The sequence below is a fragment of the Oncorhynchus gorbuscha genome, unplaced genomic scaffold (genome assembly GCF_021184085.1).
Source record: "Oncorhynchus gorbuscha isolate QuinsamMale2020 ecotype Even-year unplaced genomic scaffold, OgorEven_v1.0 Un_scaffold_484, whole genome shotgun sequence".
Lineage (NCBI taxonomy): Eukaryota > Metazoa > Chordata > Actinopteri > Salmoniformes > Salmonidae > Oncorhynchus > Oncorhynchus gorbuscha.
Window position 1 is genome coordinate 606901 of NW_025745314.1, and position 15673 is coordinate 622573.

At 43.5% G+C, this 15673-nt stretch overlaps 1 protein-coding gene across 1 annotated transcript; it reads right to left on the reverse strand.

Annotated features, from left to right (window-relative positions):
• Nucleotides 1-14209: 14209 nt before the first annotated feature.
• LOC124018342 (type-2 angiotensin II receptor-like) lies at nucleotides 14210-15148 on the reverse strand. The gene has a single exon (XM_046333614.1). The coding sequence runs from the start codon at nucleotides 15146-15148 to the stop codon at nucleotides 14210-14212; it is 939 nt and encodes a 312-aa protein (XP_046189570.1).
• Nucleotides 15149-15673: the final 525 nt, after the last annotated feature.

A 15673-nucleotide genomic window follows, 5' to 3' on the forward strand; every position in this document is an offset into this window, starting at 1 on the left:
ATCCCTCCCTCCCTCCCTCCCTGTGGACCATCCCCCCCCCCAGCCTCCCTCCCTGTGGACCATCTCCCCCCAGCCTCCCTCCCTCCCTGTAGACCATCTCCCCCAGCCTCCCTCTCTCCCTGTGGACCATCTCCCCCCAGCCTCCCTCCCTCCCTGTGGGCCATCTCCCCCAGCCTGCCTCCCTCCCTGTGGACCATCTCCCCCCAGCCTGCCTCCCTCCCTGTGGGCCATCCCCCCCCAGCCTCCCTCCCTCCCTGTGGACCATCTCCCCCAGCCTCCCTCCCTCCATGTGGACCATCTCCCCCAACCTCCCTCCCTCCCTGTGGACCATCTCACCCCCAGCCTGCCTCCCTGCCTTTGCCTGCCACCCCGTCTTCATCACGTCCTCAACCCAGATCCAGCAATATGGTTTCTATCACTAATAAAGCAGCAGCAGCAGGGGGTCGAGCTGTGACTGTACCAGATGTAGAGCCTTCAAACAAGCACTGCTTTCCTAGGTCTCTAAATGGCGGACCCCTAACAGAGACAGTTGAAGCCTTAGCTCCTCAGGGTGCGCCCGGTGGCTGGGAATGATTAGCTGTGTTTAGATTCAATTTTTACGATATACCTTTTTGTTACCCTCTGGGAAAAATAACTGAAACAAGAACATAGAGAAATCTGTTAGGTATTATCAGTACAGATCTATCTGTATGTCATGACATCTATTAACACTATTACTGACCGTGTCTAGTTACTCATGAATAGGCTACTGTAGATTTGAATCTTTGTAATGTAGTTTGTGTCTTATAAAAGACGTGTCACTGTTGGCAATCTTTGTTCCTACCCCTCTGGAGAGCTAGCTAGCATGTTCTGTCTTCCTACCCCTGTGGAGAGCTAGCTAGCCTGTTCTGTCTTCCTACCCCTGTGGAGAGATAGATAACCTGTTCTGTGTTCCTACCCCCATGGAGAGCTAGCTAGCCTGTTCTGTCTTCCTACCCCGTGGAGAGCTAGCTAGCATGCTCTGTGTTCCTACTCCCCTGTGGAGAGCTAGCTAGCCTGTTCTGTCTTCCTACCCCGGTTAGCTAGCCTCTTCTGTGTTCCTACCCCTGTTGGAGAGCTAGCTAGCCTGTTCTGTGTTCCTACCCCTGTTGGAGAGCTAGCTAGCCTGTTCTGTGGTCCTACCCCTGTTGGAGAGCTAGCTAGCCTGTTCTGTGGTCCTAACCCTGTTGGAGAGCTAGCTAGCCTGTTCTTGTGTAGGGTCTCGGTTGTTTTCAGTGATTGAAGAGGATTAGCAGGTTTGATTGAACCTTCCACATGCCCCTGGCTCTTACCTTGAGGATGGTAAAGGACATCAAGCCATTTTCACATCCATAGAAGTTGCCAAGGTGATTAAGTGAAGTTCATCTAAATGAACATCCTCTGTCCAACAGAATCCTCTCTGGGGCATTCATAAACACTGCCAAAGTCCACAACTACGTAATACACATTTCCTAGAAAATATTCTCACCATATTTCATATAATACTCACACTGCTTGAGCTCTGAATGCCAATCAGGTAGATGTAATTGAGTGTGTGCTTGTGTGTCTGCGTTTGTGTCAACGTGTGTGTTAACGGATGTGCTCAGATGTTTGTTTCCCAAAGATTTCTTGAGGGCAAATGTGTTCCTTCTCACGCGCCAACTACCTCAGTCTGGTGACATATTTACATTCAGCTCTGTTAGCAGACGTGAAATGTGTACCAACAGTGTGATACCACCATCAGCAAGCAGTGTGATGCAAAGCAACAGCTGTGTGGTCTAACTTGTTTACAGACGCAGTCCAAGGGTGTGTCCCAAATGACAACCTAAATCCCTGTACAGTGCATTCAGAAAGTATTCATACCCCTTCCCCCACATTTTACTACGTTTTTATTTTACCTTTATTTAACCAGGCAAGTCAGTTAAGAACAAATTCTTATTTTCAATGACGGCCTAGGAACAGTGGGTTAACTGCCTTGTTCAGGGGCAGAACGACAGATTTATACCTTGTCAGCTCGGGATTTGAACTTGCAACCTTCCAGTTACTAGTCCAACGCTCTAACCACTAGGCTACCCTGCCGCATTACAGCCTTACTCTAAAATGGACACTACCCCATAATGACAAAGCAAAACAGGGTTTTAGATGTTTTTTATTTACATGTTTATTCAGACCTTTTGCTGTTAGACACAAAATTGAGCTCAGGTGCATCCTGTTTCCATTGGTCATCCTTCAGATGTTTCTACAACTTGGAGTCCAACTGTGGTCAAATTCAATTGATATGGTCAGCTGCCAAGCAGTTGCCATACCAGGTGGTGATGTAACCGCTCAGGATGCTCTCAATGGTGGAGCTGTGTAAACTTTTGAGGATCTGGGGACCCATGCCAAATCTTTTCAGTCTCCTGAGGGGGAAAAGGTTTTGTCATGCCCTCTTCACGACTGTCTTAGCGTGTTTGGACCATGATAGTTCGTTGGTGATGTGGATACCAAGGAATTTTAAACTCTCGACCTGCTCCACTACAGTCGCGTTAATGTTAATGTTTAGTCCCAGGGTCCTTAGCTTTGTGATGAGCTTTTGTGGGCACTATGGTGTTCAACGCTGAGCTGTAGTCAATGAGCAGCATTCTCACATAGGTGTTACTTTTGTTCAGGTGGGAAAGGACAGTGTGGAGTGCGATTGAGATTCCGTCATCTGTGGATCTGTTGGGGTGGTATGCGAATTGGAGTGGGTCTAGGGTATCCAAGAGGATGCTGTTGATGTGAGCCATGACCAGCCTTTCAAACCACTTCATGGCTACCAACTTGAGTGCTACGGGGCGGTAATCATTTAGGCAGGTTACCTTCGCTTCCTTGGGCACAGGGACTATAGTGGTCTGCTTGAAACATGTAGGTATTACAGACTCGGTCAGGGAGAGGTTGAAAATGTAATTGAAGACACTTGGTAATCCATCTGGCCGCACAGCTTTGTGAATGTTGACCTGTCTTTCTCACATCGGCTACAGATAGCCTTAGCACACAGTCATCCAGAACAGCTGGTGCTCTCATGCGTGCTTCAGTGTTGCTTGCCTCGAAGCAAACATAAAAGGCATTTAGCTCATCTGGTAGGCTTGCGTCACTGGGCAGCTCGCATCTGGGTTTCCCTTTGTAGTCCATAATAGTTTTCAAGCCCTGCCACATCCGACGAGTGTCAAAGCCGGTGTAGTAGGATTCAATCTTAATCCTGTATTGACACTTTGCTTGTTTGATGGTTCGTCTGAGGGCATAGCAGGATTAGTGTCCCACTCCTTGAAAGCGGCAGCTCTAGCCTTTAGCTTGATGCGGATGTTGTTTATTCATGGCTTCTGGTTGGGATATGTACGTACGGTCGCTGTGGGGATGACGTCGTCGATGCACTTATTGATAAAGCCGATGACTGAGGTGGTATACTCCTCAATGTCATTGGATGAATTGCGGAACATATTTCAGTCTGTGCTAGCAAAACAGACCTGTTGCGTAGCATCCACATCATCTGACAACTTCCGAGTCACTGGTACTTCCTGCTTTAGTTTTTGCTTGTAAGCAGGAATCAGGAGGATAGAACTATGGTCAGATTTGCCAAATGGAGGGTGGGGAGAGCTTCTTTTTTCCCCCTTTGGTTGCACATGTGACATGATGGTAAAAAGTTGGTAAAACTGATTTAAGTTTGCCTACCACTAGGAGCGCCGCTTCTGGATGAGCATTTTCTTGTTTGTTCTCGTCGGTCTCGTTAAAGAAAAAAGCTTCTTCCAGTTCGAGATGAGTAATCGCGGTTCTGATGTCCAAAAGTTATTTTTGGTCATAAGAGATGGTAGCAGCAACATTATGTACAAAATAAGTTTACAAATAAATTACCAACAACTCCAAAAATCTAACAAAATAGCACAGTTGGTTAGAAGCATGTAAAACATCAGTCATCCTCTTCGGCGCCATTTTAATAATCTCATATGAATATGCTGTATTCTAGATTATTCTACTGTATCTTAGTCCATGCCGCTCTGACATCGCTCGTCCATATATATATATATACTCTTAAACCCATTCCTTACTTAGATTTGTGTGTACTGGGTATATGTTGTGAAATTGTCAGATATTACTTGTTAGATATTACTGCACTGTCAGAGCTAGAAGCACAAGCATTTCGCTACACCCGCAATAACATCTGCTAAACACGTGTAGGTGACCAATCATATTTGATTAGATTTGACATTCTGTTAAAGGTCCCCAATGTAATGTTGTTCGTCTGCTGTTTGAAGAGAGTCAGACCAAATGCAGCGTGTAGGTTACTCATGACTTTTAATGAAGAAAATAGCGGTACATGAAATAACTGAAAATACAAAAACAACAAACGAGTGAAACTAATTACAGCCTATCTGGTGACTAACACAGACAGGTACAATCACCCACGAAATACAACGCGCACTCAAGCTACCTAAATACGGTTCCCAATCCGAGACAACTAGAATCAGCTGACTCCAATTAGGAATCGCCTCAGGCAGCCAAGCCTAACTAGACACACCCCTAATAATACACACTCCCAATTAATACAAACCCTAATACGAAATACAACATATAAACCCATGTCACACCCTGGCCTACCCAAACATATAACAAAAACACAAGATACAATGACCAAGGCGTGACACCCAAAGCACACACATCCTGGGTTGCTCGGTCTTTTCAGTTCGCTGAAACCAGCGACTGGAACAAGCTGCAACAAACACTCAAACTGTACAGTTTTATCTCAATCTCTTCATTCAAAGACTCAATCATGGACTCTTACTGACAGTTGTGGCTGCTTTGTGTGATGTATTGTTTTCTCTACCTTCTTGCCCTTTGTGCTGTTGTCTGTGCCCAATAATGTTTGTACCATGTTTTGTGCTGCTGCCATGTTGTGCTGCTGCCATGTTGTGTTGCTACCATGCTGTGTTGTTGTCTTAGGTCTCTCTTTATGTAGTGTTTTGTTGTCTCTTTTGTCGTGATGTGTTTTTTGTCCTATATTTTTATATAATTTTTAAAATGTTTAATTCCATCCCCGCAGGAGGCCTTTTGCCTTTTGGTAGGTGGTCATTGTAATTCTTAACTGCCTAGTTAAATAAAGGTTAAATAAAAATTTAAATAATAACATCTCTCAAAACCACTTCAATCATCGTAGCATATAGCCTGTAACAAACGTCTAATGCACTTTAGTATGGTCAGTGTGTAAACATTGCCTTGGGGTTGAGGGAGCAGCCTGCTTGCTGTTGCTGTCGCTGTTGTTTCAATGTAAAGTCTCGATCACACAGACAGCTTCATTTGCATTTTGGTACACCAGAAGTACATTCATTTCCAATGAAAAGCTGAGTTTTTCCTGCAGCATTGCGTTGCCCGAGGCAGTTGCAGTTCGTTCTGTGTGATACACATGTTGGACTTATTGAACTTAATCAAACTTATGCATCAAACTGTATGTGTAGTCGGCTTGACAGAAACGGTAGCAGAAAGGTGAATGTTGAACTTTTGTTACACACATATCCAGATGATGCTGCGTAACATTTTGCGCAATAACGCTGTCGGTGTGACCGGGGCGTAAGGAGGTTTAATACCAATACTCTGAGGTAGAACACATGTTGTTTGAGGTTTAATACCAATATTCTGAGGTAGAACACATGCTGCTTGAGGTTTAATATCAATACTCTGAGGTAGAACACATGCTGCTTTGATCTTAGAGGTTTTATACTTATACTCTGAGGTAGAACAAATGCTGCTTGAGGTTTAATTACCAATACTCTGAGGTAGAACACATGCTGCTTGAGGTTTAATACCAATACTCTGAGGTAGAACACATGCTGCTTGAGGTTTAATACCAATACTCTGAGGTAGAACACATGCTGCTTGAGGTTTAATACCAATACTCTGAGGTAGAACACATGCTGCTTGAGGTTTAATACCAATACTCTGAGATAGAACACATGCTGCTTGAGGTTTAATACCAATACTCTGAGGTAGAACACATGCTGCTTGAGGTTTAATACCAATACTCTGAGGTAGAACACATGCAGCTTGAGGTTTAATACCAATACTCTGAGGTAAAACACATGCTGCTTGAGGTTTAATACCAATACTCTGAGGTAGAACACATGCTGCTTGAGGTTTAATACCAATACTCTGAGGTAGAACACATGCTGCTTGAGGTTTAATACCAATACTCTGAGGTAGAACACATGCTGCTTGAGGTTTAATACCAATACTCTGAGATAGAACACATGCTGCTTGAGGTTTAATACCAATACTCTGAGGTAGAACACATGAAACGAAATGTATGAAATGTAAATATTGCATCATTCGTCTCCCAAAGTGAAAAATACATACTTGGAAATGCAGGTACAAAAAACATACAATTCCCCCAAGAAACATAACAGTTATTATCTCATATATAGCCAGAGTTAGTTGACAAGCTTCTCTCTTACCTCCTATACAGCCAGAGTTAGTTTACCTGCTTCTCTCTTACCTCGTATATAGCCAGTTATAGAGCTAGTTCAACTGGGAGAAGCTGGTAAACTAGTCACAATGCTTGTGGCATGTCATTGTCTGTGTCCCAAAATGCACCTTGTTCCCCATATAGGGCACTGGTCAACATAGTGCACTATATAGGAAACAGTGTGCCATTTGGGACCCACATGGTCTATATAGCCGGGTTTTAACTCAGTGAAGCAGTGAAAAACTGCTGCCAATGTGGAATTGATTATACTTAAAAGCGAACAGGATATTTTCTGAAGAAAGAAAAGGGGCCTGTGTCATGTGTCATGTTAATTGTCATCTGCTTTCACATAATGGTACAAAAAACTCTTTAACTCTGAACAATACGAGCAGAGCGTCCTAGTAAACCTGAAGTCATTACTCAAAACATATGCCTGGGAATATAACAGAGACTGCATCCTCAATAGCACCTTATTCACTTTATAGTGCACTACTTTTGACCAGTGCACTACTTTTGAGCACTTTATAGGGGATAGGGTGCACTATAAAGGGAACATGGTGCACTGTATAGGGAATAGTGTGCCACCTGGGACATTCTGTGCTCAGAGACTGCAACATTCTGGACAGTACAACATTCTGGGGAACACAACATTCTGGAGAGCACAACATTCTGGAGAGCACAACATTCTGTGGAGAACAACATTCTGGGGAGCACAACATTCCGTGGAGCACAACATTCTGTGGAGAACAATATTCTGTGGAGCACAACATTCTGTGGAGAACAACATTCTGTGGAGCACAACATTCTGGGGAGCACAACATTCTGGAGAGCACAACATTCTGGAGAGCACAACATTCTGTGGAGAACAACATTCTGGACAGTACAACATTCTGGACAGTACAACATTCTGTGGAGAACAACATTCTGTGGAGCACAACATTCTGTGGAGAACAACATTCTGTGGAGCACAACATTCTGGGGAGCACAACATTCCGGGGAGCACAACATTCTGGGGAGCACAACATTCTGTGGAGAACAACATTCTGTGGAGAACAACATTCTGTGGAGAACAACATTCTGTGGAGTTTCAGACCTGTGTTCAAATAATATTTAAAGTCATTTAAAATGGTTTATCTGTGCTTGCCTGGTGCAAAGGACCCATTAGAACAGTCCCACAATTGCAAACTCCTCCCATCTGGCACTCCATATGGTCTAAATCAAAAGCATAAAGTAGGTGAGAGATTTCAAACAGTGTACTCTTACCAAAAGGGCTCCAAAAGTGTTCTTCGGCTGTACTGAGTTCAAGTACACTCAAGTACACTCAAGTACACTCTCAGAAAAAAAGGTGCTATTGAGAACCTATTAAAGTTTTTCGGCTGTCCCCATTGGAGAACCCTTTGGTTACAGGTAGAACCCTTTTGGGTTCCATGTAGAACCTTTTGTGGAAAGAGTTCTACCTGGAACCAAAAAGGGTTCTTCAAAGGGTTCTCCTATGGGGATTGTACTTGAACTCAGGTCTGGCATGCAGTGAAGTATTGGAAACTGAGGGAGATATAATATAGTAAATGAATGGATGTCAGTTGGCAGAGACTTGGAGAAAAGCCTTTGAGGATTTTTCCTCTCTCTAGAAATATATTTAGCTTGTTCTGTTATTCACACAGCCCCTCGGCTCTGCAACAATACAATGCCCCATTGTCAAAACCAGTCAGGTTCAGGCACTGTACCGTACACAATGCCTGGTAGAAATGGTCTTGTCAATATTTAGCATATGATTGATCTCTTTCCCAAAAGCATTATGCAGGAATTCATGTAAAGTACCGTTTTAAATTGTCACATGCTTTGTAAACAACAGGTGTAGACTAGCAGTGAAATGCTGACTGGCGGGCCTTTCCCAATAATACAGAGAGAACAATAGAAATGGTAGAAGAAGAAGAATACAAGGAATAAATGCACAATGAGTAACAATAACTTGGCTATATACACGGGGCACCAGTACTGAGTCGATGTGCAGGAGTACGAGATAATTGAGGTAGATATGTACTGCGCATACTGTGTAGGTAGGGATAAAATAACTAGTCAACAGAAAATATAATAAAGTGTATGTGATGAGTCAAAACAGTCAGTGAAGATAGTCCGGGGGAGCTATTGGTTAACTATTTAACTCACTATTTAGCAGTCTTATGGCTTGGGGGAAGAAGCAGTCTATGACATGGGGGGGGGGGCTGGAGTCTTTGACAATTTTTTCAGGGCCTTCCTCTGACACCACCTGGTATAGAAGTCCTGGATGGCAGAGAGTGGTCGACCTTGTGGTCAGATGCGAAACAGTTGCCATACCAAGCGGTGATGAAGCCAGTCAATATGCTCTCAATGGTGCAGCTTAGAGAGGATCTGAGGGCGTAGATGTTCCTGTTGTCCAGGTGGGAGAGGGCAGTGTGGAGTGCAATAGAGATTGTGTCATTTGTGGATCTGTTGGGATAGTATGTGAATCTGTCCCAACGTCTGGCCCCGCGGCCTTGTGAATGTTAACCACGTCTTTCTCACATCAGCTACGGAGAGCGAGATCACACAGTTGTCTGGAACAGTTAGTGCTCTCATGCACGGTTCAGTGTTGCTTGCCTCAAAGTGAGCATAGAAGGAATTTAGCTCGTCTGGTAGGCTCACGTCACTGGTCAGCTCGTGGCTGGATTTCCATTTGTAATCCATGATAGTTTGCCACATCCGATGAGCATCAGAGCCAGCGTAGTAAGATTTGATATTAGTCCTGTATTTATGTTTTGATTGTTTGATGACTCGTCTGAGGTCGTAGAGGGATTTCTTATAAGTGTCCAGTTTAGTGTCCCACTCCTTGAAAGCGGCAGCTCAATCCTTTAGGTCGCTCAGTGAGGGTGTTGCCTTTAATCCATGGCTTCTGATCTGGATATGTACGAACGGTCACTGTGGGGACGACGTCGTCGATGCACTTATTAATGAAGCCGGTGACGGATGTGTTAAACTCCTCAATGTTATTGGATGAATCCTGGAACATGTTCCAGTCTGTGCTAGAGAAACGTCCTGTAGCTTAGCATCCCCTTTATCGGACCACTTACGTATTGAGTGAGTCACTGGTACTTCCTGCTTTAGTTTTTGCTTGTAAGTAGGAATCAGGAGGATGGAGTTATGGTTAGATTTTCCAAAAGCAGGGTGGGGAAAGCTTTGAATGCACCTCTGTGTGTGGAGTAAAGGTGATCTAGAGTTTTTTCGCCTATAGTTGCACAGGTGACATTCTGGTAAAAATGAGGTAAGACAGATTTCAGTTTCCCCACTAGGAGAGCTGCCTCTGGATGTGTCTTTCCTTATTTGCTTATGGCTCTATACAGCTCGTTGAGTGTGGTCTTAGCGCCAGAATCGGTTTGTGGTGGTAAATAGACAGCTATGGAAAACAATATATGAAAACTCTCTTGGTAAATATTATTGTCTGCAGTTTATCATTAAGTATTCTAACTCAGGCGAGCAAAACCTTGAGACTAATATTAGAGATTGCGCGCCAGCTGGGAATGTCACGAAATTCTAGGAGTGGTGGGTGTAGAGTCAGGCGCAGAGAGCAATACTTCCAAATTAATGCCTTTATTTCACTTGGTCTAGCCAACAAACAGGCAATGACCATGAAACAGGTATGTCTTCAAAAAACAGGAAAATAACATACAACAAATTACGCAGGAGAAAACCAACTTCACCACTGACAGTAGGAATAAGCCCGCACACAAGCAGGCGGGCACTGGAAGTTTAAATAGACTATAAATGAACCAAAAAAAGAAAAAGGGATTGGTGGCAGCTAGTAGGCCGGTGACGATGACCTCCGAGCGCTGCCTGAACAGGGAGAAGGAGCCACCTTCGGTGGAAGTCGTGACAGGGACATACATACACCTCCCCCTTAACTTTTCCTGAAGCTGCCGTTTGGTCTTGATGATAGATGTACATATACAGTTAGATGTACATATACTATATATACTATATATACAGTATTATCCATGTCCTTGTTCAGCCACGACTCTGAGAAACACAGGATATTACAGTTTGTCAGGTCCTGTTGATATTACATCTGACTGGACAATACATGTAAATATCCTGAGTGCATTGAGTTATACAGTACCACTTGGCAGTTTTACCAGCCATTGTTATTCATTGATTTACCCTCACACATGCATTAATCAACCATTATTTACATGACATCTTTACAATGCTTACATTGGCTCTTCTGTACTCTCGATCTGTTTCTCTGTAGAAGTGTTTTACACACGTGGGATGTATTTTACAGTAATCACCACCATCAATTCCCATTGGCTCAACTTATTCACTACTCTCTCTCATACTCTTCAAGATGTATGATATCAATGTCTATGGCCTGGAGACGTTGGAGACGTTTATAATGAACATCTATCCTGCTGTGCCCCCCTGAAAGACTTGACTCATTGTGGAATACACTCTTTCCAGGAAATCAGAACATGCATGTCTGTGAATCATAGGTGGCCTACGTAATGTACACTGAGTATAACAAAACATTAGGAACACCTTCCTAATATTGATTTGCAACCCCTCTTTTGCCCTTGGAACAGCCTCAATTCGTCAAGGCATGGACTCTACAAGATGTCGAAAGCGTTCAACAAGGATGCTGGCCCATGTTGACTCCAATACTTCCCACAGTTGTGTCAGGTTGGCAGGATGTCCCTTGGGTGGTGGCCCATGTTGACTCCAATACTTCCCACAGTTGTGTCAGGTTGGCAGGATGTCCCTTGGGTGGTGGCCCATGTTGACTCCAATACTTCCCACAGTTGTGTCAGGTTGGCAGGATGTCCCTTGGGTGGTGGCCCATGTTGACTCCAATACTTCCCACAGTTGTGTCAGGTTGGCAGGATGTCCCTTGCGTGGTGGCCCATGTTGACTCCAATACTTCCCACAGTTGTGTCAGGTTGGCAGGATGTCCCTTGGGTGGTGGCCCATGTTGACTCCAATACTTCCCACAGTTGTGTCAGGTTGGCAGGATGTCCCTTGGGTGGTGGCCCATGTTGACTCCAATACTTCCCACAGTTGTGTCAGGTTGGCAGGATGTCCCTTGGGTGGTGGCCCATGTTGACTCCAATACTTCCCACAGTTGTGTCAGGTTGGCAGGATGTCCCTTGGGTGGTGGACCGTTCCTGACACATGCCAGGAAACTGTTGAGTTTGGAAACATCCAGCAGCGTTGGATTTAGTGACACTTCATGTATTTGTATTGTTTAAAAAATGTACAAATACAAGGAAATGTATGGTTTGAACACGTCTTTAATGTTTATTTGTTTTAGGTGTTAGTAATACGTGTAAATACATTTGTGTTGACATCATTAAGCCTTTATGTATGTGTTGTGAATGACCAAAGGTGTCAGACTTTATATTAAGTACAGCTTCATATGATACAAGGCATTGATGTAGTCGGAAGTTTACATACACTTAGGTTGGAGTCATTAAAACTCGTTTTTCAACCACTCCACAAATTTCTTGTTAACAAACCATAGTTTTGGCAAGTCTGTTAGGACATCTACTTTGTGCATGACACAAGTCATTTTTCCAACAATTGTTTACAGACAGATTACTTCACTTATAATTCACTGTATCACAATTCCAGTGGGTCAGAAGTTTACATACACTAAATTGACTTCGCCTTTAAACAGCTTGGAAAATTCCAGAAAATGATGTCATGGCTTTAGAAGATTCTGATAGGCTAATTGACATCATTTGAGTCAATTGGAGGTGTACCTGTGGATGTATTTCAAGGCCTACCTTCAACCTCAGCGCCATTTTGCTTGAAATCATGGGAAAATCAAAAGAAATCAGCCAAGACCTCAGAAAAACAATTGTAGACTTCCACCAAGTCTGGTTCATCCTTGGGAGCAATTTCCAAATGCCTGAGGGTACCACATTCATCTGCACAAAAAATAATACACAAGTATAAACACCATGTGACCATGCAGCCGTCATACCGCTCAGGAAGGAGACGAGTTCTGTCTCCTAGAGAGAACGTACTTTGGTACAAAAAGCGCAAATCAATCCCAGAACAACAGCAAAGGACCATGCGAAGATGCTGGAGGAGACAGGTACACAAGTATCTATATCCACAGTAAAATAATCCCATATCGACATAACCTGAAAGGCCGCCCAGCAAGGAAAAAGCCACTGCTCCAAAATCGGCATAAAAAAGCCAGACTACTGTTTGCAACTGCACATGGGGACAAAGATCATACTTTTTGGAGAAATGTCCTCTGCTCTGATGAAACAGAAATAGAACTGTTTGGCCATAATAACCATCATTATGTTCGGAGGAAAAGGGGGAGGCTTGCAAGTCGACGAACACCATCCCAAACGTCAAGCATGGGGGTGGCAGCATCATGTTGTGGGGGTGCTTTGCTGCAGGAGGGACTGGTGCACTTCACAGAATAGATTGCATCATAAGGGGGGGAAACTATGTTAATATATTGAAGCAACATCTCAAGACCTCAGTCAGGACTGTAATGAGCATGGGATGCAGAGTAACCACATGCTATAGCTAAAATTGTGTGGGTGTTCATATGGAATCCCAACAGTCCTTTATGATCGATTAATTTAATTTAACTAGGCAAGTCAGTTAAGAACAAATTATTATTTACGATGACTGCCTTCCAAACGCGGACAACACTGGGCCAATTGTGCGCCGCCCTACGGGACTCCCAGTCACATCCGGTTGTGATACAGTCTGGATTCGAACCAGGTTGTCTGTAGTGACACCTCTAGCACTGAGATGCTGTGTCTTAGACCACTGCGTCACTTCCTCACCTTGAAAGTATCTATGGGCCAGAAGAAACTGTAATCTGTGGTTTGGTTTTCCCTAAACAGCCCCTACAAACTTTATCCACCTCTCGATACAAATAAATGGGAGTGATAGTGGCATTTGTGCAATTGTCAAAATGTCAAGGTCAAATCAACTCAAATTAACTCCACATTTGGTTTGATGTTATTTAAAGGTGATTATGACATAAATAATACTAATAAACATGTATTATATATTTGGTTTGATGTTATTTAAAGGTGATTATGACATAAATAATACTAATAAACATGTATTATATATTTGGTTTGATGTTATTTAAAGGTGATTATGACATAAATAATACTAATAAACATGTATTATATATTTGGTTTAATGTTATTTAAAGGTGATTATGACATAAATAATACTAATAAACATGTATTATATATTTGGTTTAATGTTATTTAAAGGTGATTATGACATAAATAATACTAATAAACATGTATTTATTACATATATATATATGCCATTTAGCAGACGCTTTTATCCAAAGCGACTTACAGTCATGTGTGCATACATTCTACTTATGGGTGGTCCCGGGGATCGAACACACTACCCTGGCGTTACATGCGCCATGCTCTACCAACTGAGCTACACAGGACCACACATGTATGCACACATGCCTCTATGACTTCCCTTAATAGTTTGCTAGTGGATGGAAAAAATGAATGAAAACTGAACCATGGAATATAGTTTCTCCTGTCCCATAGACCACTTTCAGTTGTTGTAAATTCCTGAACTTCCCCTTTAATATACTCTCTGATTTACATTTGAAATGTTTCCCAGATTTGATTTCAAACAATATTCATTATTATACTGTGGAAATTGTCAATGAGATGGCTCGAAATCTTACAGATTGTGGCTTTGGGATCAATGGGGACGACTGAGTCAGACTGGATTGGTACTGTTCTCTGGGTGGGTGTTTCTGCAGGCAAAGGCGTAGAGGAATGGATCCAAACAGCTGTTGATGAAGGTCAGAGATCCAACAATTCTCCAATGGGCCTCCCAGACTCCTCTCAGAGCCTTATCCCCTACAAAGATTGCTGACAATCCCAGCAAGTTCATGACATGGTGAGGAGTCCAAAGAACGGAAAATGTCACTATTATACTGGTCACTAATCTGGTCATCTTGGGGCTCCTGAAAAACGCTGTTTGGTTCACTCTTCGGTGGAGGCGGATATAGGCCGTGGCCATGATGGAGAAAGGAACTACAAATCCCAGAACAGTCTGTAAGAGCAACACGGCCACTTGCTGAGCGTCTGACGCGAAAACAAACATACACTGGAAATGTCCATTCTCATCCTGCTTCAAATCTCGCACCACCCAATAAGGGATAGATAGGACCCCGGCGGCCCCCCACAGGACAACCAGCAGTCCTCTTTCCTTTGCCACTCCCAGCAAGGCCCAAGTCTGTGGATACAGAACCTGGAGGTAACGCTGGATGCTCAGAAGCGTGATAGTCAGCAAGCTGGTGTAGATGCTACAGTAAATCAGGAAGGACATTATCTTGCAAATAGCCCGACCCATTATCCAGCTAAACAGAATGCTGTGGATCCATGCAGGCAGAGTGACAAGGCATAGCAGGTCTGATGCAGCCAAGTTCAACATCAGTCTCCGGCTCAAACTGGATAGATCGTGGTTCAGACAGAGGACAACTATCACTGCGATGTTCCCGGGTATGCCGATAAGGAAGCAAAGAGACAGGACCACGCCAGAGGCCAGACCATCACGGTTCCAAGGGATGGGTGCAGGACTGAGGAAGGAGGCATTAGAGTTGGAGGAGTTTAGGATGAAGGAGATGAAGCTGGAAGAGTTGTGTTGCTCCATTTCTAGCAGTGAGTCAAGATGACCGGCAAATGGCTCCGAGTAACAGGCAGTCAGATAAAACACAGTGTTCATGTGAGGTATATTATTTGCAACCGTTGTTTATCTGTACTGTGAATTTGCTAACCAAATTGAGTGTTAGTGAATAGGTAATTAGGGAAAGGCCATGTTGTCAGGAAAGCTAGGAGTGGTGGGTGTGGAGTCAAAGAGAGCAAGGCTTCCAATGTAGACGTATTTATTCAGCTGGGTCTCGCCAACATACAGGCACAATGACCATTAAACAGATAAGTCCCCCAAAACCAGGGAAATAACAAACAGCAAAAATACATATAAGCTAAACAAAACTCTACCACTGACAGACAGGAATAAACAAACCTCTACCACTGACAGACAGGAATAAACAAAACTCTACCACTGACAGACAGGAATAAACAAACCTCTACCACTGACAGACAGGAATAAACAAACCTCTACCACTGACAGACAGGAATAAACAAAACTCTACCACTGACAGACAGGAATAAACAA